The 10,986-nt window shown below is 35.9% G+C and overlaps 5 protein-coding genes across 5 annotated transcripts; 3 read left to right on the top strand and 2 right to left on the bottom strand. All coding sequences in view use genetic code 12, as the record gives it.

The window, feature by feature from the left end:
- Positions 1–625: 625 nt before the first annotated feature.
- DASC09_050820 (uncharacterized protein) lies at positions 626–1,258 on the top strand (the record flags this gene model as incomplete). Its single annotated transcript, XM_064998681.1, has 1 exon — positions 626–1,258. The coding sequence occupies one exon, from the start codon at positions 626–628 to the stop codon at positions 1,256–1,258; it is 633 nt and encodes a 210-aa protein (XP_064854753.1).
- Positions 1,259–1,947: 689 nt separating this feature from the next.
- On the bottom strand, positions 1,948–2,832 carry MTR3 (exosome non-catalytic core subunit MTR3; the record flags this gene model as incomplete). The annotated part of the gene is made up of 1 exon (XM_064998682.1): positions 1,948–2,832. One exon carries the CDS (start codon positions 2,830–2,832, stop codon positions 1,948–1,950), a length of 885 nt encoding a protein of 294 aa, XP_064854754.1.
- A 2,336-nt stretch (positions 2,833–5,168) lies between these two features.
- On the top strand, positions 5,169–6,341 carry IOC4 (Ioc4p; the record flags this gene model as incomplete). Its single annotated transcript, XM_064998683.1, has 1 exon — positions 5,169–6,341. One exon carries the CDS (start codon positions 5,169–5,171, stop codon positions 6,339–6,341), a length of 1,173 nt encoding a protein of 390 aa, XP_064854755.1.
- An 827-nt stretch (positions 6,342–7,168) lies between these two features.
- Positions 7,169–7,753, top strand: DASC09_050850 (MADS-box domain-containing protein; the record flags this gene model as incomplete). Its single annotated transcript, XM_064998684.1, has 1 exon — positions 7,169–7,753. The coding sequence occupies one exon, from the start codon at positions 7,169–7,171 to the stop codon at positions 7,751–7,753; it is 585 nt and encodes a 194-aa protein (XP_064854756.1).
- Positions 7,754–8,520: 767 nt separating this feature from the next.
- Positions 8,521–10,506, bottom strand: RSC8 (Rsc8p; the record flags this gene model as incomplete). Its single annotated transcript, XM_064998685.1, has 1 exon — positions 8,521–10,506. The coding sequence occupies one exon, from the start codon at positions 10,504–10,506 to the stop codon at positions 8,521–8,523; it is 1,986 nt and encodes a 661-aa protein (XP_064854757.1).
- Between the last annotated feature and the right edge of the window lie 480 nt (positions 10,507–10,986).

A 10,986-nucleotide genomic window follows, 5' to 3' on the forward strand; every position in this document is an offset into this window, starting at 1 on the left:
GCCTCATTTTTCACTTAATTTACTAAATTAAATTAACTTGTAAGTTTTTTTAATTTCGATGTTACCCACTCGATCTTAACGCTTCCCAAAATGGGTTACCTTTCACTACGCATTTCTGCTCTTTTTTTTTAGCGCTGCAGAAAACAATGCATGAAATGTTGAACAACAATGTTTTAGCAAATGAACTAGTTGATAAGTTTGGGAAAAAAGAAACTCGCACAACAGCCATTCAGGAACAAAAAAAGGGGAAAAGAGCAGCAGGGTATTCCCTACCACAACACAGTGGTGGTCGCAGCAAACCGGAGTCTGTTTCTTTTTCTTGCCCCCCAATTGGTTTATTCTCTTATTACTTTGGGCCAGACGGAGGGAGGGAGCGCATTACGCTACGCTAACGTACGCGCATCAGGAAGATTTTTTCTCCCAATTGCAACTTAGTGGGTTTTTGGCATTACAACTAAATGCACAATCGGTAAGGTACACGCCAGAATCCACACATATATAAAAACTCGACAATGCCTGCCCCTGCTTTTATCGCTTACACAAACTCTTCTCCCGTAATAACCACTCATCACCGTGAAGCGCAGTGTTTTCTTTGCCAATAATTAATATCACCACATCTACAACGATGCAGTTCTCTAAATCAACCGTCTCTATTATCGCTGCCCTTTTTGCCCAACGTGTAGTCGCTGATGGTCCTGATACCACTACCATCACCTCCACAGGTTATTCATACTCAATTCCAATAGATCTCAGTGTCATTTCGGCCAACTTGCGTACTGCCACTGATAGTAGACTCCTTATGTTAGTGTCAGAATTTGAAAATGCTAAAGGTACCTCTGCTCTTATTTCCCTTGCCTCAGTTTATGGGTCTGATTTTCTCGAAGGTACTTTGACCAATATTGCCTCTTTGGCCCTCAATGTTGCCACCGTTTCCGGCAACAATGATGCTGAAGATTCCATGGTCACTGCCAGCACTACTGCTTCGATCAGCTTTACAACTTCCACCGTTTCTCAAAATACCACCGCCATCCTTGTCTCTTCAGAGTCTTCAGAATCTTCAGAATCTTCTTCTTCAGAATCTTCTTCTGTTGTCGTCACATCAACTGCTCTTGAAACTACCGCCATTGAAACTTCCTCTGCCAGTAGCATTGAAACATCTTCCACCAATAACACTTCCTCCACTAGCGCAGGTGCCCCAGGCTCTGTTTTATACAGTTTGCCATTGGTAGTCGCTGGTGGGATCATGGCATTGATATAATCTATTCCCATACAAGCCGTCAGTTTTTCGCTTCTGTTCTTTTAATAATATCCCCGTTAGAATCCTTGCTTTTTCTTTAGGACATTGGCTCAAACATTTCTTGTGTTTTCACGAATCGCTATTTTCTTTTGTTTCCTTTTCTTATTTGTATACTAGTTCATAGAATAAAATTTGCCCTTTTTTTGTGCTAATGATTATAATTTAGATTTATTCTATTCAACTTACTATTATTGGAAATATTGGTATCCCCTGTGGTCGATCACTCTGGCGTCACTTATCTGGATCTTCTGATGACTTGGCAGCTTGAATAGCCTGTATTATTGCACCTTTGGTCTCCGCATTTAAGGAAAGTTCCATATTTAGGAGAAACTATGTAATTTAAAATTGGAAGCGGTTGAATTTATTACAGTTGAAAAAGTATTAGGTTTAGCATATCACCCTCCCAAGGAGTCTACGATTTTGATGATGGATAAGTGTTCGTTTCCCAGGTGCCTTAGTTTTGCATAACAATTGACATAATAAATTTTAATAAATTTTCTATAAATTTCTTATAGATTTCTTATATTTTTCTAAATAGAAGCCTCGATAATAGTTTTTTCTCTTCATATCACTACTGTTACTAGTATACACAAAACAAAAAGGGAAAAAAAAAAAAAAAATTAATGACAGCGACATTTTTATTCAAATCTTCACATTGTACTAACCAAGAACCCATTCATATTGCTTCTGATTTCTCTCGCCATGGTATTACATCCATCAATGACTTTCTCAATCATTTCTCCATTGACACCTTCCTCGCTCTCAATCATTAGTCCAACAACAGTGTCTGTTACACTCATATAAGAGGCCACGGCCCTCACTTCTTGACCGCCAACAGTTTTTCTCCCTTCATTTGAATACGATGGGTCGATAACCACGGTTTGGTCATCTGTTAATTTCGCTATTCCAGTAGATACCATGTCCTTTAGTTCGATTCCTGAATCCACGAGAGCGAGAGATGTACAATTGGCACACCAAGTAATTAATGACAATAAGCTACTGTTGGTGTGTGAATCGTTAGTCAAGATATTTATAAACACCTCAATACTTGATTTAGGGTACTTTTCAAGTAGTATTGATGGCAAAAATGCAGTCTGAATGTAAGTAGAGAGTTTCTGTTCGACCAAAGAAAGTTGGGTTTTACCAATTTGGTTGGTGGTAACATATTCATCTTCTTTCGCTAGTTTCTGTTCTTCCTTCTCCTCCTTACTATGTGACAAATCTGAGCTAGTGAAGTTAGATAATTCTTCCAAATTATTGCTAACTTTCGTCATTACACTGAATGAAGCTGATGTAACTGATGAGCCTCTAATTGGTTTGGCGCCATACACCGATACAATAATTGTTGTATTATCAACCTCCAAAAAACATGACCCATTACAATTAGAAACAATCCCGGTCTTTATGAAGAAGTTCCTTATCCCGCTATTAGTCTTCTCCTGTGGTGATTTGGTTGTTGATTGATTGTTAGGAGTTGGCGCAAATACTAATGGAAGAGCGCTTTCTGGCCCTGTGATTCTTCTTCTATCCGACATAGTTAGCGAGCTGAATTAATATGACACGAAAGTGAAAAAAATCAATCTTAATAGATCTGTGAATATTGGTATGAGGATATCTTTTGCTTGGGAGTTGAGATTTGACATAAACCGATTCTTCAATAGATGAGATGAAAAAAAAAATTGATTTCTACTTGGTCATGTGTCTAACCCTCGGATGCATATTTTCTGTTATAAAATTGCATGTGACCTTGACCGATATGCGACCATCCATCGACCATCATATCAGGCAATACAAAGCCAGTCAATGAGGTTTGATCAACCCTTCAGAAATGAAGTAACCTTCAGATTTATTATAGCTTCCGCGCCATCTTTCTCTGGAGGTTTTTTTCTGGAGCTTTGTAAATATTAATTCCCTAAGATTGCGTATGTTGCTTTCGAACTATGTAAACCACTACAGAACATTTTCGAGAACTATTTCCTTTGCCATAACAAGAAGCCTGCTCTTTATTGCCTCAGTATTACATAAAAACTCTATTAATTATATTGTCTCACTCTTCATATTTTCATTTATATATTATTCCTTATTATGTAAGAGACTAGTTCATATGTTCTCGAAATCAAGTTTGGGTTCAAGAATCCTTGGAATTATTTGTTTTTTTGTTAAAATTTCTAATATTATATGAATGTCCTTCAGTATGAGCTTCTTTTTTTTTTGTACTTTGTAAGATATTGAATAGCAAGATTTGTTAGCTCATAAATATAAAAGTGGAGAAAATAAAAAGAAGAAAAAAAGTTACCTACATGTACTTTGCAAATTATTTTGATGTATTAAATATTATACCACAAGCTTTATCAATATCTTAAAATATATAAAAGACATAAATAACATTTACATTTTTCAAGGTTCTTAAATACACTAAGATCTTAAAAATCGCGATACAATAACAGAATAAATTGTGAAATTATTAATAATTTCAGAAATCACACCTGCAGTTCAAGAAGTCTATATTAAACATCTCAATTCAGCGTGGATACACGTATAGGCAATTCAATAGCTATAAATTATCTCTTGCTGATTTTTAAGACAGAGAGGAGGCTATTAGAAAAGTATCAGATTTTCTATCTTCTAGATCTAAATAGTATTTAATTTGACAATATCCTTTTCTGGAAATCGGATTGAATATTTGGAGCAAATGAAAATTACAGACAAATAATATTTACTGAACATCAATATTTTCATACACATTCAAAGAAAATAATTAAAGACTTTGGCTAAAAAAACTTAACATGGTAGAGTTGGAAAATTACATTAAAACTTGAGGAGGAAAAAAAGAAGAAGAGAATGTGTTTATGATAGTAAATGCTCAAAAAAACTGGTGCCTTTGTAAAAAGAAAAAATTCTTCTTTGCTCAAAGATGATAAATCGTACATATAAAATAATAGATAGTTGAATTATGACGCTACTATATCTGGTTTGCGATCAGGTCTTTAATTTTCGAGAAGATTCTTTTGACTTATTTTGAGGTGATTGCTACGGGATAGATCGAGAGACAAGTTTGGTTAACAAGTTTCAAGGGTTCACATGCAATAATGAAAATAAAAGTAACAATAATTTTTTTTAACCTGCAAAATTCAGATGCTTCTCAATATTATATAATATATATGTTTACTAGCTAGACTGTCGCGTAATGAACCTATGCAAATGGAATAACTACGTTCTAAATGACCAGATGTCTCTTTGAAAAAAAAAAAAAAAAGAAACAAATCAAAATCAGACAAAAGTAAACCCTAAGATGTTTGAATAAACGAAAAATTAAGTCTTATAAATGTGCTGAAAGGCAAAATTCCTTTAGTAGAATTGAATGTAGGAACAATAGTAAATTATGATCAACTTTTCGTAAGGAGGGTCCATGTCGCGTCATTTATCAGAAAATTTCCAACTTTTCGTGAATAGGGCTCTTTAAAGATAATATATCGAGGAAGATGACCAATAATTCAAGACAGTAATCAACTGGTGTTTCCCCCATTGATACGATTCCAATTTAACAAGCTTTTTGATAAAAACTACGTAATACTTACAATAATAGTAGAAAAATTATAAATAATGACTCAGGCGGCTCGCCGAAAACTCATGCATTATATAAATATATATTCATTTAAAACGGATATTCAAAATAATCATATTACCACCATCATCAGTGAAGAACGGTTAATTTAGGGTGTCAATTCTTATCTCACTGTTGTTTTTCAGCTGCTGACGCGTCGCACTTTCCCATATTTTTTTTATTTTTTTTTTTTTTTTTTCTTTCCGTATTTTTCATACTTCAATTCCTTTCGCACAATATACTCAGCAACAATCTTTAAAAAGCAAAATGAGCGAACTTAAACCTGGATCTATAGTTCTTACTAAAGTCAAGGGCTATCCAGCATGGCCTTCGATGATTCTACCAGATTCTCTTGCTCCAGCCAATATCCTTAACATAAAGCCAAAATCGTTAAAATCTAAAAAGCGATCAAGAAGGCTGGCCAACACAGCGGCCACGAACTCCAGCAACACAGCTGAAAACACAAATGATGATGGTATTTATTTGGTAAAGTTTTTTCATGACGATACCTATCAATGGATTGGTGTCGACGACTTGCAGCTTTTGCCGGTCGATAACATTTCTGCATTCAAGCCAAAGAAAATGTCAAAAAATCTCGAGAAAGCCTTTGAAGCAGCTGCCAAAGGTTTGGATATGTATGCTTTTGCCTCTAATGGAAGCTATGGAAAAGCTCTTGATGTTTCTGCCGAGAAATCTATATCAAGTGAAACAGAAGAGGAAGAAAAAGGAGTAGCAAAGAAGAAGTCAGATGCCTCTCCGAAAAAGAGAAAAGCTGCTACTACTGCCCAAAAGAAGGCAACAAAGAAAACTAAAAAGGAGTCTCAAAATAAGTCCGTAATGGTAGAGGATGAAGGGGAAGAAGTTGAAAGTGTGGATGAACAGGACGAAGAAGTCGAAAGTGTCGAGGAAGGAGAAGATTCGAGCGAAGAAGAAGAAGAAGAAGAGGAAGAAGAAGAAGAAAACACAATTGACCCTGAAGAATTCAAGAAAGAGCAAGCAGAAATTGCTTTTTTGGAGAAACAATACAAAGAGTTAACAGATACCTCATTTTGGGGCGGAAGCACGAATGGGATCAATGAGAAAGATAAAGGACTTGCCAAAGAGTTGACCGACAAAGTGAAGGAACAAACCAAAATTTTGCTAGAGGCAAAGCGCAAGTTCACCAAAGAAGTTTTTAAGACCTCTGATGATGTTGACGTTGAAAAAGTTGGGAAAACTGCACAGCAGATATTGAACGCAGATGAAATATATTTAGCAGTTGCCACAAGAGTGAGACTAGGATCGGTGCTTGAGGTTTTCATGAAAAGGGGGGACTTGAAGGATACTGGGGATTGGGTTAAGGTGAGAGATCTTTTGATTCAGGTATATAGAAGGGTATTTGGTGAAGATGTTTTTGTTCCAGACATGCAAGAGGATTACAGAATTCCCGCCACTGCTTGAAGCTGGGAACATAAAAAAAGAAATAAATTCATAGGAAGGAAATGAAAGATTGTAAGCCTCCCATTGTAATCTCTCTTTTCAGTGTTATAGGATCCAAAAAGGTTAGAGCCTGTCAAATCATCGACAAGCACGTGCAAATAAGCGTGATAATAACACCCCCGAATTTGTGACTACGTAACCCCGTGGCCCTACCGTTTGTTCTGAAAAAAGGCCTCCTCCGCCCAAGTAGCTTAAAAAAGCAATTCCCACGAAAATAGTAATCCCTTTACAGTTTTTTTGATCGAGTCTTCCAAGCTATCTTTTACGCGTTACCCACACCATAACTTCTAAACAACTGCAGGTACGTATATTGACAGCTGTTAATCAATTTGCGAATATAAAAAATTATTTATTGAGAAAATTTATGCTATTGGTCTGTTTGGGTTTCTACTGTCCCTAAATGCTTTTTTTTTTTTTACCTCCTTTAGTGATGTGAAAGTTCGTTGTTTTTATTTCTACATTGGTTTCAGTTTTTCTATGCTCAACCCAAAATGGTAATTCCTGATGAGGTAGCAGTGTCGAAGTGGCAGATCAGTTATATATTACAATGCTATCCCATTGAATGAGTCCTGGAATTTTGCTGAATTGCTACATGTTTTATCATTGGTTTTTTTTCGATGCCTCTTTGAGTGACAATTGACGATGGACCAAATATGATCAATAACATAATGAAGGAGCCAAATGCGGAATGAATTACCTAAATTTGTTTACTAACTTCAAATTTGTTAGATAGTCTGCTAATATTTTGACTGTGCCAATATCTTCCCACACTCTATTATAATATCATCATGCCAGAATTAGAAGCCCAAAAACTTGAAGAGGAGGAAGAAATCAAGAACGAATCTAACGCAGGTCCAGACATGGATGATGATGAAGATGCCCCATCTGGAAAGAGAGAAAGAAGAAAGATTGAAATCAGATTCATCCAAGATAAATCAAGACGTCATATTACTTTTTCAAAAAGAAAGGCCGGTATCATGAAGAAAGCCTACGAATTATCTGTTTTAACAGGAACCCAAGTTTTATTGTTAGTTGTTTCTGAAACTGGTTTGGTTTACACTTTTACCACTCCAAAATTACAGCCTTTGGTTACTAAACCAGAGGGCAAAAATTTGATTCAAGCATGCTTGAATGCTCCTGAAGAAGGTGCCGAGGAAGCTGAAGAAGAACCAGCTCCTCAACCAGCCCAAACTCAGCAACCAACTCCTCAACCAGTCGTAACACAACCACAAGTGCCAGTCTCAGCTCCTCAAGCTCAAGCTCCACATCCACAGGCTCATTATCCACCTCAAGGTATGCCAATGAATTATATGCCAAATCAAGCATATGGTAATTATCCACCTTTTGATCAAATGAACCAACAATATCAGTAAAGAATCCCAGATTGATATTTCTTCTGGTCATCATTGGAGCGGAAGAAACGGTTTTATCATTCTAAACTAAAATTTCATATAAGTAAATAATGTTAATGTTTTCAGGATTTTTGTTTGTTATTATGGTTAATGAGATTTTTTAATTATTTTCGTTTTCGTTCTTACCTATTCTTTCTGTTTTCTGTTTTTTTCTTTTTATTTGTAGTCATTCACCTTTATTTTCCATTTTTTACTTTTTATTTATTTTTTCTCTTTCTTGTATTTTGGTCTTTTTATTATAAATATTTTACGCGCCCCCAAATTTGACATTTCCATGTAGCAGTAGCTACATATTGTAGAGCTATGGTTCATTTGAAATGTTTTCCAGTGTAAATTGTTTTCCAAAGGCGTTTGCGCTACAATAAAATACTTGGTATCCACTTGACGTGTACCTACACATACGCCTTATCATCAAGAGGTAGATTTTCAAAAGTATGATTTTGAATACAAGGAAATGAAAAGTTTCAATTAATTTAATAATAGGAGAATAAAAGGAAAAGCCAAAGAAAAAAAAAGTTAGATAAGAAGGTCATTTAAAGTTATTAATTGTACAGAAATTACACACACAGACACACCAAATACATATATAGACAAAAGAAAGAAATTAATAATAGCTGCCTCTTTCTACCACAAAAAAAAAAAGAACAGTATCACGGGAAAATGGCTTGGCTAATATTAAGACACTCTTCCAGATAAATTGAGAACATAAGACCAGTGGCTATCTAAACTTAACTTTCCCAAACCGTGAATAGTTGTGGTTTATCTAAAGAAAGAGGGTTCATCTTAGCATCAATAGCTGAATTCTCTTTGCTATCATCGTCATCATCATCTTCCACACCAGCATCGTTGTCGATTGCATCAATTTCACCACCCGCTTCTTGAACATTGTCCAAAACAACCACTCTGCTTGGCTTTTTAACTTCGTCCATAGCCTCAGTTAAAAGACTATTTGATTTAGCAATTGTTTCTTGACTTACTTCACCATTTGTACCAGCAACCAACTGGATTGCATTAGTAACCTTATCCTTCACCATAGATGATTGACGTCTAAATGATAATCTATCCATAAGCAATTTCTTCTTCTCATTCTCCAATTCAGTTTTTTCATTGTGAATAATTTTTTCATACTGATTAAGAGATTTGAGTTTCAAGTCCACCTTCTTCAACTGCAATGCAGCAATTTGATTAAGAATCTTTTGCTGCTGTTTTAGTTCTTTCAATTGTTCGAATATAGAATTAGAATTCATTACGCCAAATGCAGCCTTTGCAGCCTTCATAATTTCCTCATCAGCTTCCCCCATAATGGTTGAGTCCGATGATTTAGACATTTCATTGATATTGAGATTCTTCTTGAGTAACTCTTCTTGCAAAGTTTTAGTTGTGGTAGCTGCTAATTCTGGATCAAGTTTATCAAGCAAAAAGCTTATAGTATGTAGCACAGCATCGGTTTCTTTATGCTTAAAGATACTATCTCCCTTGCTGACAATTTTAGGTCCTTTCAAAAGTTTCTTTGAAATATTTTTGTTTAAATACTTATCCTCAATCGGTAATTGTAAGAACTTTGCAATACACTGTCTTTTGTTTCTTGTGGCAACGTGATTAGCAACCTTATCCCAATCTTCATTGAACATTTCAATGCCCTCGAGTAACAATAAGGTTTCTTGCTCACTCCAACCACCCGTATTAGTCAATGTCTTCTTATGAATCATTTTAATAAAATCTGCAGCGTGGAAATTGGACGGGAAATGACCAGATTCAAAGCATGAAACACAAATAGATGCCTTAGATCTCAAATTATGATAACGGACTTCAGTCGAGTCATTGCCACAAGTGCTACATATATAAATTTTATTACCGTTATTAGTCAATTGTAATCTTTCCTTTTCTCTCAACAACAACGCATCTTCTGAAGAGTCAAAAATGTCTTTTCTTATTTCTAAATTCAATGGGATTGATAAACCACCATCATCTTTATTCTTCTCTTGTGTAGAATCATCACTGCCAAGCTGGGCATATGCTGATCCAGTTGATTTTTTAATGACTTTTTCCGTAGGATCTAATGGAATAAAAGGCTGGATGCCCATAGGGGTATCCAAAGAAACTTGGAAATGGCCGGTGAATTGAGGGCCTGGTAATGAGGGCTTAGTTCTTGGATCTATTTGATAATTTATGATACCCCATTGTTCAAGAAAGGCATGAACCCTTATTATTGAAGCCACATCCCCCGCCAAATTTCTTCTGCAAGCAGTCACTGTCAAATATTCAATCGGATTTAATCTGTAGGTGTTGACCATGAAATCCCTGTAATTCTTGTAAATGCTCTCTGTCTTGAATCTCGAGCCATTGGTGAAAAACTCTGGCAATGATCTTTTTTCAATTTCATGAACTTTGTTCAAGTCAAACCACGCTGCAAAAGAGGGAATGATTACTGGTCTGGTCTGTTTGGCTAAAAATTGTCTAGCTTTCTCTTCGATAGATTTAGAGATCTCACCCAAGTCCACCACTTTATCATCTTCATCATTTTTGTCTTCGTCATTTTTGCCTTCATTATTTTCGTGTTTATCGTCTTCTACATCATTATTTTCAGCGGCATCATCTTCAGCCATAGACACTTCCTCTTGTTCTTCTGTTTGAGGTATCTCTTCTTCTTCTTCTAAATCCTCCTTAATGTCCTTCATTTCAACTTCGGGGGTTTCTGCAGCAGAGTCTGACATTTCTTTATTGCGTATTGGTAGACAGGCCTTGAAAATTGCAACAGTAAATAGTGACCAAAAAAAACAACAACAGAGAAGCGAAAAGCGTGTATCGTTAAACCAAAATTCACCAAAAAAAAATAAAATAAAACACCAAAAACAAACTCTTACCCGACATACAAAACATATGTCCGGATGTTTACCCATTCTAAACCAGGTGTGTGGGTGTGTCAAATCAACCATGGATACCCTGATAGACACCCCCATAGAAACTGCCGGCCTTCCGTATTGGGAATATACACCCTACAACCCGCCGCTGGGGATCTGGTTACACGAGCTGGATCCAGCATCAAGGGCAGTAGTTACCAGTGGACGCTCATCTACCAATGTTTTCTATTTTTATGATGATTGTTCCCCCAATTGCTCTTCTTTGACTTTTATAATTAAAAAATCTTATTGTTTCCCTGCTATTCTTTTGTTTCATATATCAAACTTTACCTT

The sequence above is a fragment of the Saccharomycopsis crataegensis genome (genome assembly GCF_037102585.1).
Source record: "Saccharomycopsis crataegensis DNA, jcf7180000000085, whole genome shotgun sequence".
NCBI classification, from domain to species: domain Eukaryota; kingdom Fungi; phylum Ascomycota; class Saccharomycetes; order Ascoideales; family Saccharomycopsidaceae; genus Saccharomycopsis; species Saccharomycopsis crataegensis.